Genomic DNA, 24,771 nt, shown 5'->3' on the forward strand with positions numbered 1-24,771 from the left:
TTGGCTTTTTTAGATTCACATATAAATGAGATCATACAGTATTTGTCTTTCTCTGCCTGACTTCTTTCACTTAGCCAAATGCCCTCAAGTTTCATCCATGTTGTTGCAAATGGCAGGATTTATTTTCTTATGGATGAATAATGTTATATTGCATATATATACCAGATTTTCTTCATTCCTGTTTTTTTTTGTTGTTGTTGTTGTTTGTTTGTTTTTAGTTCCCTGACCAGGGATCAAACCTGGGCCACCTGCAGTGGAAGCACAGAGTCCTAACCACTGGACCACCAGAGAATTCCCTATCCATACATCTGTTGATTGCCACTTAGGATGTTTCCATGTCTTGGCTATTGAGGATAATGCTACGAACATGAGAGTGCAGGTATTTGTACAAGACAGTGATTTCATTTCCTTCAGATATATACCTAGAAGTGGGATTGCTGTATCATATGGTAGTTTTATTTTTAATTTTTTGAGGAAACATACTGTTTTCAATGCTGACTGCACTGATTTACTTTCCCACCAACAGTCGTATCATTTTACTTTTTGTTCCTTTTTGTTCCTCTATTCCTTCTTTACTGCTTTCTTTTCCATTAAAGTGAATATTTTCTGATGCTGCATTTAAATTTCTTTAATAACATTTTCACTATATTTCTGGGAGTTATTTCCATTGTGTTTGTTCTGGAGCTTACTATGTACATCATAACTCATCAGAATCATCTTAAAATTAATACTAACTTAATTCTGCTTAGATATAGAAATGTTACTTCTATATGACTCTACTCCATTTTCCCCCATTTTGTGGTGTTAAACATATTACATTTATAAATTTTCAATCCAAACAATATATTGTTATAATCATTACTTTATATAATTTAATATATTTTAAAGAAGCTAAGAGAAGAAAGAAGAGCTAGTATATATTTATAGCTTCTGTTATATTAGCCTGATTTTTTTGTCATTTCTTACACTCTGCATTTATTCCTACAGATTTGACGTACCACATGGTATCATGTTCTTAACCCAATACAGCTTTCTTCTCACTCACCTTCTTTTTGCTGTTATTGGCAAATATATTACATTTCTATATGTGATATGCCAAACTAGATTATCTACACATTATTTTATTTTATATAATTAAAAAATAATTTAAGAATGTAGGAGAAATATGTATTTTTACTGTCTTTTATAATTATATAGTAATCTTTACAATTGAACTTTGTTTTCCATGTGGATTTGAATAATTTGAGTTTTTGTCTGGATTCAGTTGCTTTCAGCCTGAATAACTTCCCTTTACAGTTCTTGTAATAAGGGTCTGCTAGCAACAAATTCTCACACTTTTTTTTTTTTTTTTTTGCGGTATGCGGGCCTCTCACTGTTGTGGCCTCTCCCGTTGCGGAGCACAGACGCGCAGGCTCAGCGTTCATGGCTCACGGGCCTAGCCGCTCCACGGCATGTGGGATCTTCCTGGACCGGGACATGAACCCGTGTCCCCTGCATTGGCAGGCGGACTCTCAACCACTGTGCCACCAGGGAAGCCTGTAATGTTGTTATTGATATAGTTGGATTTATGTCCACCATTTTAATTTTTGTTCTATATATCTCATGTCTTTTTGTCCTATTCTTCCTTTTTTACCCTTTCTTTTGAGTTAAGTAAATATTCCTTAGTGGAACTTTAACATTTTTTTGTTTCATTTTTTTAACTTTTTAAATTACTTTTTCACTCTTTTTAAAGTTATTTTCTTAGTGGCTCATCTAGGGTTGATTGTATACCTCTTAACAGAATGTAGTTTGCTTTTATACTAAATCAGTTCTTTTGAGATATACAGATGTTACTCCTATATAGTTCTATTCCCTCTTCCTTCTTTTTTCTCCTATTTTTGTTATGCATATCACACCTATACAATGTATTAAAATATGTTAACATATTATAATGTATGTGATATGTTTTTAATTCAAGAATATATTATTTTAATAATTACATTATATAATTTTGTTATTTTAAGAAACTGAGACAGGAAAAGAGAGCAACTATTTATTTACAGAGTTTGGTATATTAATCTTTTTTTTTAAACTGTTTTTTTGGCTTTTGGCCACTCTGAGTGGCTTGCAGGATCTTAGTTCCCTTGTGGAACTGAACCCGGGCCCATGGCAGTGAAAGCATGGAGTCCTAGCCAGGGAAGTCCCTTAATCTTCTTATTTACTACTTCTGTCCCCCCATCTCAGAATTTCCTATTTTCTTTCTTTTCTGGCCATCCTGGGGAGAACTGTTAAATTTTCAACTTTGATCTTCCCTTAAAATGTGATTTTTAAAGAGTCAGAATGAAATAAATGATTTAGTGGGTTTAGTTATATATCTTCCAAAAGATATGTCCATGCCTTAACCCCTAGTACCTGTACCTGTGAACATGATCTTATTTGAAAATAGAGTCATTGTAGATGTAACTAAGCTAAGGTTCTCAAGACGAGATCATTCTGGATTTGGGATGGGGCCAAAATCCAATGACTGTTGTCCTTGTAAGAAAAAGGAGAGGGAGATTTAACACAGGGACACACACGGAAGAAGGCCATGTTAAGCTGGAGGTAGAGATTTGAGTTAGGCTACCATAATTTCCAGGAATGCCAGGAGCCATCAAAAGTTGGGAGAAGAGTTCTCCACCAGAGATTTTGAAGGAATTCTGGCCTGGCGACAGTTTGATTTCAGACTTCTGGCCTCCAGAACTGTGACAAAAAAATTTCCCTTATTTTAAGCCACCCAGTTTGTGGTAATTTGTTATGGCAGTCCTAGGAAACTAATGCCTATCAGGTAAACATTCCTGATTTTTTCTATGTAAATCAATATTTGCTTTAGCTTATAAAAATTTCCTTCCCCTCCCAATTAAGCCTTTGGCCACAGGGTTAAGACTGGTGATTTTAATTGCAACAAAATAATTCAAAGCATTCGGCTTATCCTAAAGAACAAATGAACACTTTTATGTTAACACACACATTTTAATAACTTTCCTTTTATCAACCTAGTCCTTATAGTAAAGAAAACAGTAGGGAATTTGTGCCAGTTTATTGATTTGTTGCTCATCATCTCCAAACTCTCCATTATTGACTGCTCTATGAAAATGGATCTGGGCTATCTAAATATTTTTCCTTTTGTCAGCAAGAACTGAAGCTTTGTCAGTAGAGCAAACTGGAAATACAGTATAAGAAGAAAAGGTTTTGTGTCCCGCTTCTGGAGTGCTTATGGAGTAGGATGCTCCTGCAGCTTGTGCAGCTTTCTCTAGTGCCTAGCTCCTGTGGTGCATGCTTTTGGTAGCACCCAGCAGCCTCCCCTGGCACCTTGCCTCTAGTGGTTTTGTAGTAACGTGCCTCTGGTGAGACATTTCCCTGTGAACATTATTTCCCAGGTACCCTAGAGGGTTGATTCCAGAAGGTAGGCTTCTAGAAAGTTCCAGAAGTTGGAGTTTCAGCAAGGTACCACAGCATCTTTCCTGCCATTGAATGAGCCTTGGTTGGCTGTGTCCTCTCCAACAAGGTCTGGATCTTAGCCCTGGGTGGGCAATAGGGATTGAGAGTACTCTCAGCTCTAGGGTTAGTGGCTATTACTATCTGCTATTATATTATATACTATGTCTTCTATTCCTATATTCTTTAGAGTTCTCTTTACACCTTACTAGGTAATTCTTCATTACTCCAATCTCCTGTTATTGTTAATAATTCTGTACCTTAAACTTTCTCTATTCAAATTACCGTGTGCCTTTTCTCTCCTGATTGCACCCGACTGAAATTGAAGCGATCACTGAAATAACAATGCCCTATACAGTTTGAAATATGAACAAACATATTCACATGACTTTTACAGCAATTACTGTGAAGTGGGCATGGCAAGTACTATTACATTTTATAGATGAGGAATAAGGTTCACAGAATTTCAGTGAGTTGTCCAAAGTCATATAGACATTTTTATAACTTGTAAAATGTGGATAACAATAGAAACTACCTCCTAGGGTCATTATAAAGATTAAATGAGGTAAAATATGTAAAGTGCTTAGTACATTGTAATAGCTTAATGGTAACTGTTGTATATATTATACTTGATCTGTAAAATATATTTAGTCTGGTGTTTTGCTAAGCTACTTGCAATGAGTTATCTAGGGCTTATAGGTCTTTTCAATATCTAATATTTTTCAGTTAATGGCATTTGTCTTATCAAGTACTACAGCATAATGACCAAAGATAGACCTATTATATCACATTTTGTGTGGTTCTTTCTTTCTGAGGGGAAAATAATGACCAGAGTGAGAACTAACCAACCTAGGCTAAGTTTATGCCAGCATAATGCAATTCTAGGCACACTGTGGTCAATGGCTGAACTCTGAGTGAGGAAATCAAATTCCTAAGAATCCAGCCCTAACCTTAAAAGGTGAACCTTCAAATCTGAATATTTCAATGTAAACAGTACATGCAGTTTAAACAGCATTTCTGGTTTCATCAGGTTCAGCTTCTATTAATTACTTTTTGGTCAGGGCTTGAGGTGGGAATATATTACGTGAGGGAAAGTAGGGAAGTAGACTGTTCACTATATGTGTGTCAATTACTACTCTACAAATCCTTTGATCACTTAAGATTTCAGTAACCAACTACTGAAAGTCGGTACTGTACTAAGAGTTAGGGGTTATATATTAAATAACGAAAGTTGCCCCAAACCTGTAGAAAACTACCTTGCATACAGATATGCAATAATACATAAAAATCCATGGTTAACATAAAATATTTTGACAGTATTTGAAGACACAATTGAAAATTATCCTATAGGAATGGGACAGATATGGCATGTGTTACACATTCAGAAGGGGAAAAAATAAAATGCTTCATGTCTGACAGCAAATTCTTCCTGAAAATTTATCAGAATCAGGGGACGTTTAGAGAGCTGCTCTTTCTCTATAACAATATGAGCCCTGCCCTCCGGACTTCTAAGTTAACAGCATTTTCATCTGGTACAAAAATCATTTTAAAGAGAAACAAGTGACAACGAAGTAGGGACTCCTTTTCTTTCTCAGTCACGAGATCCTTTAGCGGCTAGCCTCCTTTCGGTGGAAGAGAGACAAAAAAATCAAAGCCTCCTCGGTGCCGGGAGGGAATCGAAGAAAGCAGCTGAATCAAGTCGGCTCCTCACATGTTCCTCACGACCACGCCAGAGGGAAAGGTCCTCAATAGGAAAGGGCCCGACTGCCCTCACTGGAAGGGTAACCACTCTGGAACTCGCTGAAGGGAACGTCACCACTGAGTTCTACGGTAGCTGCCAGAGAGTCTGCCATCAGTTAGCACCTCCCCTTCCTTCCGGGAGCGGTAGCTAGGTAACTGTCGGCTGTATTGGAGAGCTGAGGACTGGAGGATGCGTTAGTGCCTCTGGCGGTGAACAACGAGCGCTGCAGGTCCCTCTCACAGTTTTTACCCTCCCCTCTCCCCACCCCCTTTGCCCCCGCCCACCCCTCCGCCACTTCGGCTCCTCCCTCCTCTTCTCTCTCTCCCTCTCCTTCCTCCTCCGCCTCCTCAGCTCTTGGGCTAGAATATCTATGGGTCGAAACGTGATGCGATGAATCCGAGAGAGACCGAAACTGGGACGAGGAGTGCGGCGGAAGCGGCGGGACTCCTGGGCATGGGGGCTTCACCACAATAGAGGCAGCATCCCCACCCGCCCCCGCCAGCCCCTCTGGAGCAAATCCCCCAAACCCCCTCGGGAAAAGGATGGCGGCGGCACCTACCCAGATCGAAGCCGGTGGGTAGCTGTGTCCTGGGGCTAAGAGGATGGGAGCTTAGCGCGACGGCTGTCAGTTTCTTTTGAAAAAGCTTCTGTTTTTTCTTCTTTGCCTCCCTCTCAACCTCTTTCCCCCCCTCTTCCTCAGAGCTGTATTACCTGATCGCTAGATTCTTGCAGTCCGGACCCTGCAACAAATCCGCTCAGGTGAGAAGGGGAAGGAGATCTGGGAGTCTTGGGGAATGGTCCCAGTGGGGAAACCGAGGCAGCTGGGTGTGCGGTTCCGCTGTGGGTGAGGAAAAGGCCGGCCTTGAGTAGCGCTGCCGTCAGCGGCAGGGTTCAGTTTGGGGAGGGAGGAATGGGTTGGTGGCCCGAGCTGCCCTCATATCCGTGTTTCCCTTTTGCTCAGGTGCTAGTGCAGGAGCTCGAGGAGCATCAGGTACGCAGCCCCTTCGGGAAGAGGTGGGGACGGTTGGGGTGAGACTGGAGGAAGGGCAAGTAAGGGGCGGAGGGCTAGGACCGGGAGGAAGGCTTGGAACTGGGCACTCATAGCTGTTGTCACAGTGGTGAACCGGCTTCTTCCCTCAAAAGGGGCGGATATCGCTGGGGTCTTAACTCGCCCCCTCTTTATGCCTGTGGGAGGTGTTTTTTCAGGATTTCCTCCTCCTCGGCCTCCTTTCCCCCACACTCTTCTAGCTCTGAGACAACAGCTATCAGGCCAACAGCAATAAAGACGCCAAAGGGTCGAGGACCCGGACCCAAACTGGGTCGGGTTGATGCGGAGCAGAGGCTTGGCCTTTATCGTTGCCCCCTCCCCCCTTTCTTTTCGCCGGCCCCCAGCTTATTCCGCGCCGCTTAGACTGGGAGGGGAGAGAGCACCGAAGAAGCTTCGAGGATCTGGTGAGTAAAGTTTTCATTTCAACTTAACCCAACTCTTTCTCCACTCCCTCCCCACCTTGTTCCCCCAACCCGCCCCCGACCCTTCAACCTACGCGGCTCTGGAGCTCAGTGCTGAGCCGAAGAACTGTCCCTTCCCCCCTCCCGGCGAGTTGGAGAAAGGGTACCTTGCCCTCCCCTTGGCCTCGTTTGTTTCCACCCGAAAACTTTGAAGAATGTGAACTGGTTATCAGAGATGCCGTACTGTAGATTATGAATATGTTACAAACATCGGGAAAGGCCCATTGTAGGGGTAAAAGGGAGAGAAACCAGGGGGTTATCTTGGGGCACGTACCAAGGACTGACGCTGGCCAATGACAGCGTTGGTAACAGCCTGGAGTTCCGGATTAGTGGAAGAAAACTGCTTTCTGGTTGGTCCTGGCTTGAAATACGGGAACTGAGGCCAGGCTGTTTTTTTTTTTTTTTTTTTGGTCTGGGGGCGGCGGGCCGCACGGCAGAGGGGGTTCAGGAGGGGAGTTGACGGACCAGGGACTAGGGAAAAACGACACAATTAAAAATAATAGCATCAAGCTAATTTCAAAATTTGTCGGGGGTTAGATAATCGACTACGGAATAAAAGCATAATCGTTGTATATCTCAGATTGTAGAAAATAGCTCATCAAATCATTATTAAATCGCATTTATGCAGTTAACAATTTCACTAAATAAGAACTGTGGATTATGAGCTTTTTGAGAATTGACGAAACACGATTTTGGATTTACAAGGAAACAACAATGGTCATATTTTAAAATAGAATATACTTTAGTAAAGGACCAAAAGCATTGGATTGACTGTTGTTTGTTCAGCAAATATAATTCATAGTGTAAATGCACCTTCTGTTCGGCATTGACACACACAAAAAGGTGATCCTTTTTATTTTTGGGAGGATGTTCCCTTGTGTTAGCCACTGGCACAGTCAATTGGAAGGAAATGAAAGGAGAAAGGGGTGATGTTACTAAAATCTAAGTTCAGCTATCTTTCCTTCCAGTAAGATCCAAACAGAGGAAAATCAGACAAAGTTAAAGAAAGTTGGAGGGGTATGGTAGACTCTAAATATAAATAGAATGATTTAAAATTTGCTTTCAACAGGACAATATTTAAATTACTTTGGTGTTCATTTGATAATTTTCTTTGTATTAAATTACAAGAATGAGGCCATGCTAATTATCACCAAATCTACTGACTAATTTTTTTTAGTTTTGCAAAGCACAGAAAATGATATAATAATTGTGATAAGGATAAACTCCACCATCTGTAATATTAATGGTAAAAAATTCTCCGATGGATAAAAAATATTTTTGAAAAACTGCATGTATTACCAATTTAATTTGTAGTCAGACTTTTTGTTGGACTGAAGTTCTTTCAAAAAAAGGGCAAAAACAACAGTGCTTACCAATATGTTTTAATACTTTATGACTAATGTGGTTTTGTATACTGAGGTGTATTGACAATATTTTTGTTTATTTGTTTCTAAGTAGACCATTTTAAGCAAGTAACATTTTTTAAAAGGAAAAAGCTTTTTAAAAATTAACTTGACAGTTCCAAAAAGTAAATGAGCACCAAAATGATTAAAAATAGTCTCCTAACCACACACACACACACACACACACACACACACACAGAAAAACAAAAAAAACAAAGTCCAGTTTACTAGACTTCCTTTCCTTATATTGTAAAGGCATATTTTCATGTAATTGTAATCAATGTCCACTTTATGCTTTATATTTTCTTATGTAACACTTTTACGTATACTTATCTATATTTGAGTAGTCATTGTTATTTTAATGGCAAGGAAAGATTCGGTTGTTTTTAAGTTGCTGTGATTAGAACTCAATTGCCAGTTGAACATTTGGGTTACTTCCAGTTTTTCACTAATATCTGCATAGTTAAGTAGTCTTTCTGCTTTTTTCCTTTTTTTTTCTTTTCTTTTCTTTTTCAGTTGTTTTTCTGGGCTATATTTCTGAAGTGGAGTTATCAGGTCAAGGGACTCATCCATTTTATAGCTTTTGTTATATATTATAAAATTGCTCTCCAGAAGATTGTCCTAATTTATAATGTAACCATCTAGATACTTAGAATGAATTTTTAAAATATTTAAAAATCTTTTGGTGGTTTTAATAGGTGAAAATAGTCCTCAATTGACTTAATTGGTTCTTTTCCCCATTATTAGTGAGGCTTAAACTTTAACAAATTATTTTTTAATTGTCATTAATCCATTTGTATATCCCTACATATACTTGATTTTCACCTTTATCTTTTTAATTTATTGTTTTTATAATTACTTATACATTTTTAATTTTTATATACACAGAATTTCTTCTATTGTTTGACTGTTATCTATGGTTTAGTGTTACCTTTTTTGTTTTTAATTTACTTTTTGTATTGTACACATAGGTTTTTATTTTTCCACACCAGGGTCCAATTTTTGTAGGGATATTACATTTTGATAATATGGTCTTATTTTTAGTCATATGTCTGTTCTCTACCTATAGATTTCTTTGGAAGGGAAGATGAGGCAGGGCTGAGAATTGAACAGAAGGAAAAGAAGTGGCTGAGAACTGAGTGTGCAGTGTTTGATTGCTAGATTCATCAGTCGTACTGTTGATAAAAATTATTTCAAATCTGGCTTGAGATTTTGAGTGGCTTCATTGTAGGAGAGATGTAGGTTCATTTTGTTTTGTTTTGTTGTGTTGGCCACACCAAGGGACATGCAGGGTCTTAGTTCCCCACCAGGGATTGAACCTGTGCCCCTGCAGTGGAAGCACAGAGTCCTAACCACTGGACCACCAGGGAAGTCCCGGGGTAGTATTTTTTAAAGTGCTGTTAGAACAATGGATTTATACAGTGTGATCTTTGATTTAGCTACATGTTTTGGATTTAAATTTAGGGCAAAGTATTAATTAGTATAATTTTATAGCGGCACTTCAAACTGAAGATGTACTGGGATATAAAAAGGAAAGAAGACAAATGCATAATGAAGAGGTGAAGGACTATAAACAAGGATATCAAAATACTGAATTGAAGTTGCATAGTCATGTATACTACATACTTGAAACAAAAATCCTGCCTTTCTGTCCATATGTATATTTTCATTTGAATTGTCTATACTGCTTAACTTGATTTATCCAGAAGAATATTAAGATAATAAGTTAGATTTCTTCAACACTTCATTACTACTGTTACTATTGCATAGCCTAGGAATCCCTATTTTTTCTTTCTTAAATCTGATTTAGTGTTTTACTTATAATTTGGAACACATGGGAAGGTGCTTTTTTGTTAAAGCTGCTTGTAGTCAAGTATTGACATGTCAAGATCTGAAATGCCTTTAAAAAATGAGTCTGAACATGAAATGTTTGTCAGTTTATGTTGAACTGTAACGTTTTTGATTATGACATTCAAAAAAATTCTAAATTAATTTTCAGAATTTTGTAATGATACAGGGAGAGAATTGAAGTCAGGGTGATTGTTTTTGAAGTTTGATCTGAGTATTTTTCTTTATTTCTGCTTGACTGTTATTTATAGCATAATAGAATTAGATTTGCTTCTTACATCTTAAGGTAGATAATATAAATAAATACAGATGTCCTTTCATTTGTGGTGACCCTGTTGAATTGTTGACTATTTTATTGCTTCCTCCTTGGAGCTTTATTGGGGATGACAAACAGAGCAGTGAGGGGCGTGTGTGTGTGTGTGTGTGTGTGTGTGTGTGTGTGTGTGTGTGTGTGTAAACAAATGAACAGTTTTTGTAAATATACAAATTTTATATATTGGAATGGTGAGTTGGAAACATTTTTTAAAGGCATGCTTTAAGATTTTTGAATCACTGTATGGGTACTCCTATCATAAGACTGAACCAAAGACATAATTATCTTTAGGTGTGGTATATATTTTTACATTTATTCAGCATTTTTCATCTGTAGAATTGAAAGTACCAATTAGTGCTTACATTTGGAGTGACATAGATTTTATTACCTTCATTTTATATTCAAAAGACTTGAAGTAGTTTTCTGCTATTTAAAAAACTTTTATCAAGATCGTATGTTCACTGCTGTCTTTAGAAATAGTACATCTATGGTGATATATGTCATTATAAGAATTTACATCTGCATTTAACATATTTGAGTTTAAAAATGTTTTCACATTATCTCATTTGATCCTCACCAACTGCTTTAAAACACTGTATTTGAATTCCAGACATACCTGCATTTTTTTCTTACCTTACTCAGCTCTTGTTCTCTAGTTACTAGTAATAGCTTAAATTGTCTATTAGAACTGTAGAATGATTTTGAGTGCTGGTAGCATGGTATTGCATCTCTAAGTGTGGAAGCAATTTAAGCATGTGTGATTTATTAACTGTTATGTGGACACACAGCCATGGTTAGGAGGAATGGAATGCATCATGGGAAACCAAAAAGCATGTGCTGCTTGACTCCCGTGTGGATATAATGCTAACTGATAGGTATTATGGCAGGCAGCAGTCAATGTCTGTAAACTGGTATTCCTCACTACTGATTGGCTTGAGCCACATGTACGCTCTTGCTTTCTATAACATGTTTGTTTTACCTATTCATCTGGATTGATCACTGGCTTTTTTTTTCCACACTTGGGCTCTAGAAACATACTTTCAATGATTAAAATCCTTTTGGAGATATAGCATCAGTCCTAGGAAAACTGGTATCTCAGTACAAATAAGATGGTATTAAGGAAACGAAGAGAGCTGCTGTTAAAGAGTAAGAATTTGGATTGGGTGAATGTTTCTTATAAAATTTTGTCCAGAAAGCACCTTTATGACATTTGAATATTAGTTTAGTTTGTGTGTTTCTGTTGAAGTTCTACTGATGTTGGTTATTGACTGATTAATAATTTTTTTATAGGGAGCAAAATAGTAATTTAAAGTCAACTTAGTGTTTGTGTCATATTTTAGAGATGCCTTTGTTTGACATTTCTCAAATAGGATTTTGTGGGTAGTAGAAAAGGCCATAAGATTTAGTCCAGGAGATAGTCATTACTCGTTGAACTACCCTGGGCAAGTTACTTAACCTCTCAGAGATTCAGTTTCCTCATTTATAAAATAAAAACCCCTACCTGTTTTGCAAGGTTGTTGTGTGGACCAAATGAGTTAAATATGAAAGAATGCAAATGAGTGCAAATGAGTTGGTTACTACATTTTAAATATAGGACAGAGAGTTTGAATGGTTAGCATTAAAATCTGAAGAACTATGACCCCAGAATTTATGTTTTCTTGGGTAATTGGCTAATTATCACCACCCAATTTTCCTAATATTTTTTATAAGGTAAGGGACATATAAAATAGTACCATTAAAGCATTTAAGGCTTCCCTGGTGGCATAGTGGTTGAGAGTCCGCCTGCCGATGCAGGGGATCCAGGTTCGTGCCCCGGTCCAGGAAGATCCCACATGCCGCGGAGCAGCTAGGCCCGTGAGCCATGGCCTCTGAGCCTGCATGTCTGGAGCCTGTGCTCCGCAGCGGGAGAGGCCACAACAGTGAGAGGCCCGCGTACCACAAAAAAAAAAAAAAAAAAAGAAAGAAAGAAAAAAAAAGCACTTAAAAAATGTCAGAATTGAGCCCAAAATGAGTGTCTTTGAAGTGCATCTGTGTTAAGCAAGGAATGATCACTAGGTGAAAAGATATTTAGTGTTATTTGCATTTTTATGTATTACAGAAGAGTAATTCAATATGATACTGGTATAGTATTAACTCATTTTTAAGAAGTGGGAGGTATGTTTTTCCCATGTCTTGTTGCAGGGATCCTCAACCCTTCTGACTGATCTCTTCTTATCCTAATCTTATTTTCTATACATTATTGACAATTTATTTCTTGTATTTTAAATTACCTTGTTGAAGATGTTTTCTTATGCCTTTTAGTATCTACCATGGTGCTTTATAATTAGCTGGTTCTTAGTTATTACTTGTTCAATTTTCTTAACTTTTTTAGAAGTGTTTTCTTCTTTTCTTTTTTTTTTATAAGTCATGGATGTTTGTAGCTTTTTAAAATTAATTAATTAATTAATTTTTTGGCTGTGTTGGGTCTTTGTTTCTGTGCGAGGGCTTTCTATAGTTGCGGCAAGCGGGAGCCACGCTTCATCGCCGTACGCTGGTCTCTTACTATCGTGGCCTCTCTTGTTGCGGAGCCCACGCTCCAGACGTGTAGGCTCAGTAGTTGTGGCTCCCGGGCCTACTTGCCCCGCGGCATGTGGGATCTTCCCAGACCAGGTCTGGAACCCGTGTCCCCTGCATTGGCAGGCAGATTCTCAACCACTGTGCTACCAGGGAAGCCCTTAGAAGTGTTTTCATGATATATATTTTTTAGGCTTACTAATCTGCTAGCTAGTATGGAGTTCTTTTTATTGGGCCTTTCTCTACTGAGAAACTTCTAGACTGTGGGTGGGTCCCTTGTTCTTGTCTTGATATCATCTGACCTCAGGGTTATAGTACTTTTAGTGCTTTCTTGAGGCAGTATTAACCAGAGAATACTTGAGCCCTAGGTGGATTGCTCTGCCTGTCTCATTCCTGAGGAAATCTTAAAACTAATAAAAATAAAAATAAATGCTATGAACAATGATTAATTTTTTCAAAAGAAAATGATAGGAAGTCTTAACACTTTGTGGCCCACCCTGTTAACCAGTGGTATTACTACAATGGAAAGGCCTGTTTTCTTTCCTTTGCTTCCCAGTTTTTCATTTCTCCTCCTTCAAATTCAGCAAACATTAAAACTCAAATTTTAAATTATAAAGATAATATTGGATTATTGCAGGCATTTATATTTTACTGAACAGTATCAAGCAGAAAATAAACTATTAGATTTTTATGTTTTCTTTCATCTTTTTTGTACAAGTATGGGCATTTTTTTCTTTCAAAATCAGATACTCTGGATAGAGTTTTTTATTTTTATTTTTTTTAACTTAATGTTGTGTAGGAGCATCTTAAACATTGAGGAGATATATGTACTAGTCACTGTGCAAAGTGTGTTTACTGGATGGGGGTTCCTTTCTCTTTGCCTGGAATGCCTTCCCTTCCTTTTGTCTGCCTTGTTAACTTTCACTTAGAATTCAGGTGTGAAATTGGACAAGAACCCCTACCCCCAGGCTAAATTAGGTACTGTACTTTGCTTCATTAGCTCTCTGTACTAAACCTCTGGGCGCTTGTAGATTTGATTTGTTTCTAGCTACTAGTTTGTTTCCCCCACTGGGATTATGGATTTTTTTAGGGCAGCAGTTTAATCTTTCCATTATATCCCTATACTTCAAATGTCTGAATGAATGAATGCATGAGTGAATGATTTTGTTTTTGTTTTACAAATAATATGAGGTGGTTATCATTACTCCCTGTTTTGCAGTTGAGGAAGCTCAGGCTCAGAGAGACTGAATAACTTTGCAGGTCATATAAGTAGGATCCTGGGGATGCTGGAAAAATTCAAATCTAAGTCTTTTCTACAGTATCATACTGCCAGAAGGAGTAACAGCTAGTAAATTTTAGAGCCTGAGTAATCCAGGCTCTTAGACTTCAAAGTACTGTGCTTATCTCTACTATACTTATATTGATATATTTAAAGCCTTGCTGTATTTTTCAAAATCTGTTTTGTTTCCTGTCCCTAAATATCAAAAAGTCATGTGACTAACTTTATGGATGTTCATTTTCTATCCCCCCCAAAAAAACCCATTTCAAATCTCAGAGAAAATGTTGCATTTTACTTCTTCAGCATATGGTCTCAGTTTCATTCTTCATTTTACCTGTGTAGTGATTTTAGTTATAAAACAAAACACACAATTCTATTTTCTTTGTTTTTTAGTTACTTGTCTGATCTTATTATTTCGAAAAGCCAAAGTAAGAATGCTATCATGGCTATCTGAAAATAGTATTTCAAATGTAGCTCTTGGTGCAGGTCTGGCCCCCTGAGATTAGGTACCTTTTGTATGTTATTCAGTGCCCAGCTGGATTCCTTCTGGTCTTCTCAGTTGTCATAATGATTCTCAAGTGTGGTGATTTCAGTTGTTAGATTTGCTCTTTAGGTCAGCCAGTGTTCCTATCAAGAAGGTTTATAATCTAGGCTTCATTTAATTTCTTTCAGTTTATCAAATTTATAGTTTTAATTTTTTCCAGTCTTTGTGTTACTTTCATGATTTTTCAGCTGCCTTAATGGGACAGTAATAGAAATAACAGTGGGCACAGAGACCCAGATTCTGGTCCATTCATTGTGACCATTGAACTTCACTCCTCTGGATCTGTTTTTCCTACTGTAAGATGTGGAATTAAGTTGATTGTATATAAGGATCCTTCCAGTTCAAAGGTTCTATAATTTAACTCCTTGGAGCTATTTTACAGAATAATACAAAAGTTTGTATTATGCTCTTGAACTTTGTTTTTAGAGAGTGCCTTTCTTCTTCAGATCTCAAAGTGCTTGTTGTGTTACTTCTTGGCCATTATATTCCAGAAAGAAATTTGGCTAAATAACTGCAATTAGAATATTTTGAGTTTTAATCAAAAAGAGTGGCTTTTTTTTTTTTGTTGTTTTTTGTTTTTTGTTTTTTGTGGTACGCGGGCCTCTCACTGTTGTGGCCTCTCCCGTTGCGGAGCACAGGCTCCGGACGCGCAGGCTCAGCGGCCATGGCTCACGGGCCCAGCCGCTCCGCGGCATGTGGGATCCTCCCGGAACGGGGCACGAACCTGCGTCCCCTGCATCGCCAGGCGGACTCTCAACCACTGCGCCACCAGGGAAGCCCAAGAGTGGCTTTTAATAAGCCACAAATTTCATAGAATATTTTAATACATATCTTCAATATTATATTTTATGATATATTACATTATATTCACATGTAATTCTAATACAGAATTTTTTAAAACTTAGAAATGTAATTACTGAGGGTGGATAAGAGTTCTTATGCCTAAAAAGATCACCTTTAAGAAATTCCAGCTTTGGGGACTTCCCTGGTGGTCCAGTGGCTAAGACTCTGCACTCCCAATGCAAGGGGCCCGGTTTGATCCCCAGTCAGGGAAGTAGATCCCACATGCCCCAACTAAGAGTTCGAATGCCACAACTAAAGATCCCACATGCCACAACTAAGACCAGGCACAGCCAAATAAATAAATAAATAAATACCTATTTTTAAAAAAAAAATTTAAAAAAAGGAATTCCAGCTTTAGGCAAAGCAAATGGATTGAAGTAAATGTTTAATACCACTTATAAGTCCTGAAGTTTGATTTAGAAGAAACTATCATTGCAAGAACTGTGCTGATATAGTCTGGAAGCCTGTAAATATTGTTTAAAGGAAAAGAGCACGTTCAAACTCAAAAGTATTGTTATTGCCATTGTGTTGATAGAATCTCTGTTTCTCTTGTGCTGTTTTACAATCAAATTTTTATTGATTTTGAGGAATGGATTTTTGAATGGGACTGCCTAGAAATTGAGCAATTTTCTGTTGCATAGGATGAAAAGCAAACTTGTAAACTTTAATAGTTTATAATACAAATTTTCAAGGGGGAGAATGTGAGAGTAGATGAGCCTTGTTTTAGTTGCTTAATTAATGATTCTGTGTTTTTTAATGATTACTGAGGAATAGATAAAACATTTATATAACTAGCTGAAAATGAAGCATCATTGTTTTTATAAAATGAAGTAGCCAGGAGGCCTAAGGTTTCAGTTTAAGGTATAATTCTGACAGGTTTCTTTAAGAGGGTAATACTAAAAATTCATATCAGAGAACTCCCGTTTTCTGGATTATATGTTACTGTATATATATTGCAAGTTGGTGGGTAGATTTGTGTAACAAGTGAATAACTCTTGAGATGGTAATGAAATGAGGAAAAGAAAATTGATAAAAAAGAAAATGCCACTAAAGACAACAACTACCATTGTGTGTAAAGCCTTATAACATTTACTTGGTGAAAAGGTAATGACTGATATCAGAAGCCCAGTTTATACAAGACAGTGTTGCGGGAAAAAAGGCATAAAATATTATAGATGTTAATATGCAGTATGTTAAGGCTTTTTTCTTTGAGATATATGTTTTTAGGAGTACTAACTATATTTGCACGTAGGCCTATTTAGGAATGCCCTATTGTGGAGAGAATGAATTACAAACTAGGATTTTAGGACATCAGTGTCTCTAAGTAACAAAAAAAAAGTTTTTAGATTGAATCATCACGTACTTTGACTTTAATATTACCTGTATATTTTAGTTCTATGTAGTTACTTGCTTGGAAAACAAAACTAGACATGTGTGAAATAACTGAAAGAATTTGCTTGATCCTTTGTCCCAATCCAGAAGCTAAAACTTGTAGATGCAAATAATCAGGTTAAGTTGCCATTCTTCTTCTTCTTTTTTTTATCTTAGTTCCCTGACCAGAGGTCGAACCCGTGCCCCCTGCAGTGGAAGCATGGAGTCTTAATCACTGTGCCAGGGAAGTCCCATAAGTTGCCATTCTTCCTGACCATCATGACAGTTGCCAGGCCCCAGTGATTTTGGTAGATTAAAATTTGTTTCTTCAGGGACTTACAAAAGATAATTGGCAGGAAATAATTTTAAAAAATCACAATAGAATCATTTATTCCCAGATTCCTAAATACATGTTGGATTGTAGTTCTTTGACCTGTGTTTCCTAAGAAAACAAAAAAGGCACCCTGATAGGAGAAAGATTTTTCCTCTGTGAGTTCATATGATATTACTTATAGGTAGACTTTGGTTTTTATTCATTCATTGATTCAGTGAACCAGTATTTATCAAGAACACACATAATCTCTTCTGGTGATCATTAGGGATGATTTACAAAATTATTCCTTTGAGTTATATTGTTTTTGACTTGGAAGTAATATATTGATATGTGTCCTATGTGATGGTAGGTATATATATGTATATATATATATATATATTTATCTCTGTAGCACTTATAAAAATTGGCATTGTAACTGTAAGTAGATTTTAGGGCCTTTTGTCAAGATGAGAATGTAGATGTTCTTTTTATCTAAGGATTTTTAATGTTCTAGTTTACTCTTTACTGTTTTAATAATTAGGTATTTATGAAACACATCAGTAACTTTAACATTAGCTTAGATAAAAAATGAAAACCAGTTTTGTTGTTTTATTGTCTCATTCCTATCTACATTAGTTAATCATCTTCAGAAATTTACTTGTGTTTTAAAGATGAGTTAATGTTAAAATAAATAAATAAAGCACTTGGAGGAAAAAAATGAGTTAATGTTGCAATGAATTTTGAGTACATAGCTTGTTTAGAACATGGTATTTAAAATAATCATTAATTTGATACTCTTTTGAAAACCAATTAACTTTTTTAGGAGAAAGAGTTCTGCTTTAATTAAGCAAATGTGTCCTGTTAATCCTAAAGGGACTTAAGTGAGAGTTTGGTGCAAGTATTACCTTTTGTTTGCATTCTTATCATTTATATAGAATCTAGGTTCTCTGATTCTTGATCACTGCTGATCAAGTACTAGTAGAGTTTACCCATCATCTTTGTACTTTGATTTTTAGGCATGATCCTTTTTGCTGTTTTGTAATGCTTATTGCATTAGATTAACAGCTAAGCAAATGATTTAATCAAGGCACGAAAAAGTAAGTTAAACTGCCATGTCATTTATGTGTTATCACTTGTTTAAATGATGCTTAATTTTTGTAGCTGTTTCTTAAATTTGGTTGAAGTATTAAATATTTAAAATGTTATTTTCCTGTGTGTTTTAAAATTGTACTTTTTTCCATGATAGAACAGTTTGGTAATGGACTAGATTAATGTTTTTAAACCAAATTTGTTTTCCTGTATTTTACTTATGCTTTTTAGGTGGCAGCCAATGCACACATTCCTCCAGACTACCTCCTTAAAATTTGTGAGCGGATTGGTCCCTTACTAGATAAGGAGATCCCTCAGAGTGTTCCTGGGGTACAGACATTACTAGGTGTTGGTCGGCAGTCTCTGTTACGGGATGCCAAAGGTAAGATTTTTACAGTTTTTAGAGGAAGGAGTCGAGAGTAGTGTGTTTTTATGTTAATTAAATGTTCCCATGCTTTTCTAAATACTAATTTTCTTTTAGTTTTTCTTATCTTGCCAATCTTGTTTTTATTTTCCTAGTGTACAAGTAAATTTTTAGAGGCCTAAATGGAGCCCTTTTCTGTAAAACAGTGAATACTATAGAGGTAAAGACTATAAAATCTCTTTGTAATCCTGTGGAATAGAAATCTCAAAAGATTGCTGCTCTGATTAGTACAGTATAAATACATAAAATATTCTTTCATTACATTTTGATGTTCTTAATCTTTGAGTCTTGATATCATCCTAATCACATTGGGTATTTCATAACAGGTAAATGAAAATTATGATATATAACTATGTTTATAATTAAAAATATTAAAAAAAATCAATCCATCAGCGTTCAGTAACAGTTTCTCTACTCCACTATTTTTCAGTCTTTTACAGATTTCTCCCAAAGTTTTACACGGAACCCCCATATGTAAATTATATAGATAGAATTTTCTGAATGTAAAAATGTGAAATTAGGCATTTAGGATGCCTTAGTGAATTAAATACTTCAGATCTAGCAACCAATTTATTTCTATGTTTTGTTTTTTTAGCATAATGTTTTAAAAATCCTAATTTACAAATATAAATAGTTACATAAATGATGTAAGTTTTTAAATATCTTAATTTAAGGAAATTCTTTAATTCAGTTAATTTGAAACCTTTCAAGAGAGTAGTAGAATATTTTTGTTTCAAAGTTGAATTATTAGGAATATTTTGTATTTGCTTGAATTTTTTGACATAAACATTAAAGATAAAAAACACAACTATTTTTACTCAATTATCATCTGATATGCAGTGTTACCTGTTATGGCACAGCTGGCAGGCGCTCCATAACATTAGCATACACGAAGTATAAATGTTTCTGAATTTTACCTGGCATACTTGTGCTGTATTCATTTCCTTGCTTATACAGTTTTATATGAGCAGATGTGTATAAGCCTAAAGATCAAGAAGGGGACCAATGTAAACTTAAAACCTTATTAATCCATGACATATTTACATAAGATTCAAATATATGTATAATAAAAGCTTTGGTTCTATATCAGCATGGAAATAAAATATCCTGATGATAATATTAAGGCATTGGTGTTCACCTATCATAATATAGATTATAACACTTTTAAACATATGCATGTTATTTCTTATTGTGGTTTTAATAGTTAAAATGTATTTCAATAAATAAAATTGAAAACAGATATTTGCCTCTAGGGTACAGTTAAAAAAAAACTGTTCTATGCCTTGACTAACTTTTGAATCTTTCTGTATAGACTGTAAGAGTACGCTATGGAATGGCTCTGCTTTTGCAGCTCTACATAGAGGCAGACCTCCAGAACTACCTGTAAATTATGTGAAACCTCCAAATGTGGGTGAGTAATGTCCATGTGAGTTATAAACATATTCTTAATTTGTTCCTTCCTGAACTCATTATACAGCCAAAAATACGTACCAGAATTAAATTTGAAGTATAAACAAACTGCTTACATTCTTGAAGAGTTTCATGGTTGGTCCAGATTTTTTAAAGCTTTTTTTTTTTTTTTTTTGCGGTACGGGGGCCTCTCACTGTTGTGGCCTCTTCCGTTGCAGAGCCTGTGCTCCGGACGCACAGGCTCAGCGGCCATGGCTCATGGGCCCAGCAGCTCCACGGCATGTGGGATCTTCCCGGACTGGGGCACGAACCCGTGTCCCCTGCATCGGCAGGCGGACTCTCAACCACTGTGCCACCAGGGAAGCCCTAAAGCATTTTTATGTAAAGCAAATATAATCATGGTTTTGTAAAAGGTAACCTTTTTTTAAAATTCATTTTCTTTCTTTCTCTTCCCCTGGCCTCTCCTCCTCCCCTTCCCCTCCTCCCCCGCCCCCTCCCTTCCTCCTCCCCTCCTCCTCCTCTCCCTTCCCCTTCCCCTCCCTCTCCTCCACTCTTCTCCTCTCCTGTCTTCCCTCCCTTTCTTTTTTTTCTTCCTTCCTTCCTTTCTTTCTTTCTATTTTTCTCTCTTTCTTCCTTCCTTCCTTTCTTCCTTTCTTTATTCCTTTCTTCCTTTCTCTCCTTCTCTCTTTCTCTCTCTCTCTTTCTTTCTCCCTTTCTCCCTTTCTCCCTCTCTCTCTTTCTCTTTCCTTCCTTCCTTCCTTCCTTCCTTCCTTCCTTCCTTCCTTCCTTCCTTCCTTCCTTCCTTCCTTTCTTTCTTTCTTTCTTTCTTTCTTTCTTTTTCTTTCTTTCTTTCTTTCTTTCCTCTTAGCAGAAGCATTTCCTTTTTTATATATTTCAGGTGTTTTTTACCATATGGATGTCTATTTACATATTTCTGTGCTGAGCTCAAAGATTTTACAGGAACTATGTAAAGATAGATTTCAGAAGGAAGCAAAAGTACATTCTGCTTATAGCTGCTTGCCAAACTTATAATGATGTAATAAATTTTATGTCTTTATTAAAAGGAAAAAATCACCCTTCCCACTTGTAGTTTACTGAAATTCACATGTCCCATTCATATTATTCCTGGGTCATCTCTGGCCAGACCATTATGAAGAAATAATAGTAGTGGTTCCTGAGGAGATCTAGCTAACAAATCCATTTATACTAAAGTTAATTCTTGCAAAGAATGTACAGAACCAAGCAGCAAGATGAGTAACTGCCACTCTTTTCCTATTTTCTCACTCTTCTGAAAAATTACATTATTTTATATAGTGCCTAGTGCCTAGAGAATATGCCTTAAATTCAAATTGAAAAATAAGATTACTTTTATTAAGGAATACTATTTTATGTAATTAGCTTATAGAACTTATTTACCCAAAGAGGTTAAATAAATTTAGACTAGAAGTAATTTTTAAAAATATTTAGATGAAGTCACTGATAAAGATTCATAAGTGTTATTAAGATAAATTGGATTCTTTGATACATATTGCTAACACTACTCTTCCATAGCCTGGATATTACTGGAAAAAGTAGACTACTGGGTTGGGTCTAGTTGGACATGGTGTTTTTAACTTTTTTATTTGTTTTTAATTTTCAGGGGCAGTTTATCATCCAGAATTTTCTGGTGTTCACTTTTCCCTTAAGCTTTATTCATAATTAATTTATTGAATTGAATTGAGATAGCTTTTATTTTTCATGCATTTATTTATGTTCAAAAGGTATAATAGTCTTAGTCGTACTATCAACATTGTTTATATGCTTTATACTTCCTTCAGTGGTCACATGTGAAGCACTGAAGAGCAACCTGTAGAGTATTAGGTTTTCAATATTTCTTTATTCTTTCTTTCCTTCTCTTTCTCTTTTTTTCTTTCTTTCTTTTTTGCGGTACGCAGGCCTCTCACTGTTGTGGCCTCTCCCGTTGTGGAGCATAGGCTCCGGACGTGCAGGCTCAGCAGCCATGGCTAACAGGCCTAGCTTCTCTGTGGCATGTGGGATCTTCCCGGACCGGGGCACTAACCCGTGTCCCCTGCATCGGCAGGCGGACTCTCAATCACTGCGCCACCAGGGAAGCCCTCTTTCTCTTTTTTAAAAATATTTATTTATTTGGCTGCGCCCGGTCTTAGTTGTGGCACATGAGATCTTCATTGCCGCTTGTGGGATCTTTAGTTGTGGCATGTGGGATCTAGTTCCCTGACTAGGGATCGAACCCAGGCCCCCTGCATTGGGAGCATGGAGTCTTGACCACTGGACCACCAGGGAAGTCCCTCTTTCCTTCTCTTTTAAAAAATTCTTTCTACTGTGCATATACATTCAAACTTCTGTTGGTTTTGTACAGTAAATGCTTTACATTCTGACAATCATTTTGTTATTCATAATGGTAATTGCTTAGGAATTTTAGTGTCCCTGTCACTGATGCTTTCACATTCTTAAATCTGCCATGTTATTTGGGGATGAGCTATTGAAATAGAGATAACTCAATCATGATGTATTTTCATGTAGTATATACTAGTCAAGATACTTAAGTTCAACATATTTAAAATTCAGAACCTGATAAAAACTCAGGAGTTGACTACGAAAGTAAACAAGATAAGTAGAAAATCTTTTAAAATTTGTTATTTGAGACAGTTTTCTCCTTGTGGGGTACAGCTTTCCATAGCTACTTTAAAATCAGTTTTATAGTTTCCCTGTATAAATAAAACTTAATCATGAAGGTAAGTCTTGAAGGTTTTATCACAGAATCTTAGCACTAGAAAGAACTTTTAGCAAAACTATTTCTTGATAAAAGGGTTCCTTGGTCAATTAAATGTGGGAAACACTGAGTTTAAAAAAATACAGAAAGAAATGAATGCACGTAGGACTGCTCAGATCCTTTCATATGCTGAAATGCATTGTGAATCATCTTAAGGGGAGCATTATCTAAGTAATTTGGCAGTGGAAATCCTTTTCCCAGAACACCTGTAACATTCTGAAAGTTTCCTGGGAGCAGATTTAGGAAACTGGGTTGCAAACCCCCGTTTAGAGCAGAAAAATCCAAAGCCCAGAGAAGTATGTGACTGGCATACGTTACACTGCTTGCCTTCCAGTCTATTTCTAAACCATTTAATGGGGAATTCCCTGGCGGTCCAGTGGTTAGGAGTCCACATTCTCACTGCCGAGAGCCCAGGTTCAGTCCCTGGTTGGGGAACTAAAATCCCACAAGCTGTGTGGGGCGGCCAAAGGAAAAAAAAACATTTCATGGTCAGATGTTACCAATACTTCCTTTTATAACAGATCTACACTTAGAACTCAAAAGATAAAGGATTAGCCACATCATTTTTTATTTTTTAAGTCATATATTATGGTGTATGTATGATTTACATAAAAAGGTTCTCCCCCCATTTCTTTTGGCCACGCCGCATGACTTGTGGGATCTTAGTTCCCCCAACAGGGATCGAACCTGTCCTGGCAGTGAAAGCCCTGAGTCGTAACCACTGGACCGCCAGGAAATTCCCAAGTTCTGCCTTTTTAAGTGTGCAGTTCAATGAGTTTTGACAAATGAATACATTTGTATAACCACCACCAACACAATAAAATATGGAACATTTTTATCACCCCTTAAATTTCTTTCATGCCTCATTGCAGTCAATGCCCTATTCCTCAATCCCTGGAAACCACTAATCTATCACTGTACTTTTGCCTTATTTAGAATGTCATCTAAATGAAATTATATAGTATGTAGCCTTTTGTGTCTGTTTGATTTCACTTAGACCTAATTCTTTTTTGATTCATGCATATCATTTCACCAAGTTGTATTCTGTTGTATAGGTACACTGGATTCTGTATGTTCATTCATCTATTGATGGACATTTGGGTTGTTTCAGAGTTTGGCTATTATAAATAAAGGCCTATAAATATTCTTGTACAGGTTGTTGCATGAACATCTGTTTTCCTTTCTCTGGGTAAATAGCTAGGTAGTGGATTGTTGGATCATATGGTAAGTGCAGGTTTAACTTTAAGACACTATCAAATTATATCAAAAGTAGCTATCCCATTTTGTATTCCTACTAGCAATGTATAATTTTAGAATTAGTGTCTCAATTTCTATAAAAAGAAGCAACTGAGATTTTGTTTGGGATTACATTGAATCTGTAGATCAATTTGGGGAAAATTAATATCTTAACATTGAGCCTTTCATTCCAGGAACATAGTATAATTCTCCATTTATTTAGGTCTTTTTACATTTCTCACAGCAATGTTTTGTGAGATATTTCCCTAAGGGTTTCTGATGCTATTTTAAATTGTATATTTTAAAATTTCAGTTTCCAGTTGTTGTTAGTAAACACAGTTGTTGTTTTTTTTTTTGTATATTGCTAATCCAAAATTCACTAACTAGATCTAATAGCCTTTTTTTCTTTTTTGAGATTCTTTGGGATTCTCTACATGGATGATCATGTTGTCCACAAATAAAGACAGGTTCACTTTATCCTTTGTAATCTTTTATGCCTTATAGTGCTTTTTTTTTTTTTTTTTGCCTTGAACTGCTTGTACCTCAAGTACAATGGTGAATTGAAGTGGTAAGACTGGATGTTCTTGCCTTATTCCTGATCTTAGAGGGAAAGCAGGCAATCTTTCACCATTAAGTATGATTGTAGATGCT

General features: G+C 36.6%; 1 protein-coding gene across 1 annotated transcript in view; it reads left to right on the forward strand.

The window, feature by feature from the left end:
- The first annotated feature begins 5,562 nt into the window (after window positions 1-5,562).
- Window positions 5,563-24,771, forward strand: part of BRWD3 (bromodomain and WD repeat domain containing 3) — a 120,032-nt gene continuing 100,823 nt past the window's right edge. The window contains exons 1-6 of the mRNA XM_060138136.1: window positions 5,563-5,767; window positions 5,895-5,953; window positions 6,156-6,185; window positions 6,587-6,646; window positions 18,491-18,641; window positions 19,996-20,094. Coding sequence (XP_059994119.1) covers window positions 5,737-5,767; window positions 5,895-5,953; window positions 6,156-6,185; window positions 6,587-6,646; window positions 18,491-18,641; window positions 19,996-20,094 — 430 coding nt within the window. The 5' untranslated portion in view covers window positions 5,563-5,736. The remainder of the gene's footprint in view (window positions 5,768-5,894; window positions 5,954-6,155; window positions 6,186-6,586; window positions 6,647-18,490; window positions 18,642-19,995; window positions 20,095-24,771) is intronic.

The sequence above is a fragment of the Lagenorhynchus albirostris genome, chromosome X (assembly GCF_949774975.1).
Source record: "Lagenorhynchus albirostris chromosome X, mLagAlb1.1, whole genome shotgun sequence".
Lineage (NCBI taxonomy): Eukaryota > Metazoa > Chordata > Mammalia > Artiodactyla > Delphinidae > Lagenorhynchus > Lagenorhynchus albirostris.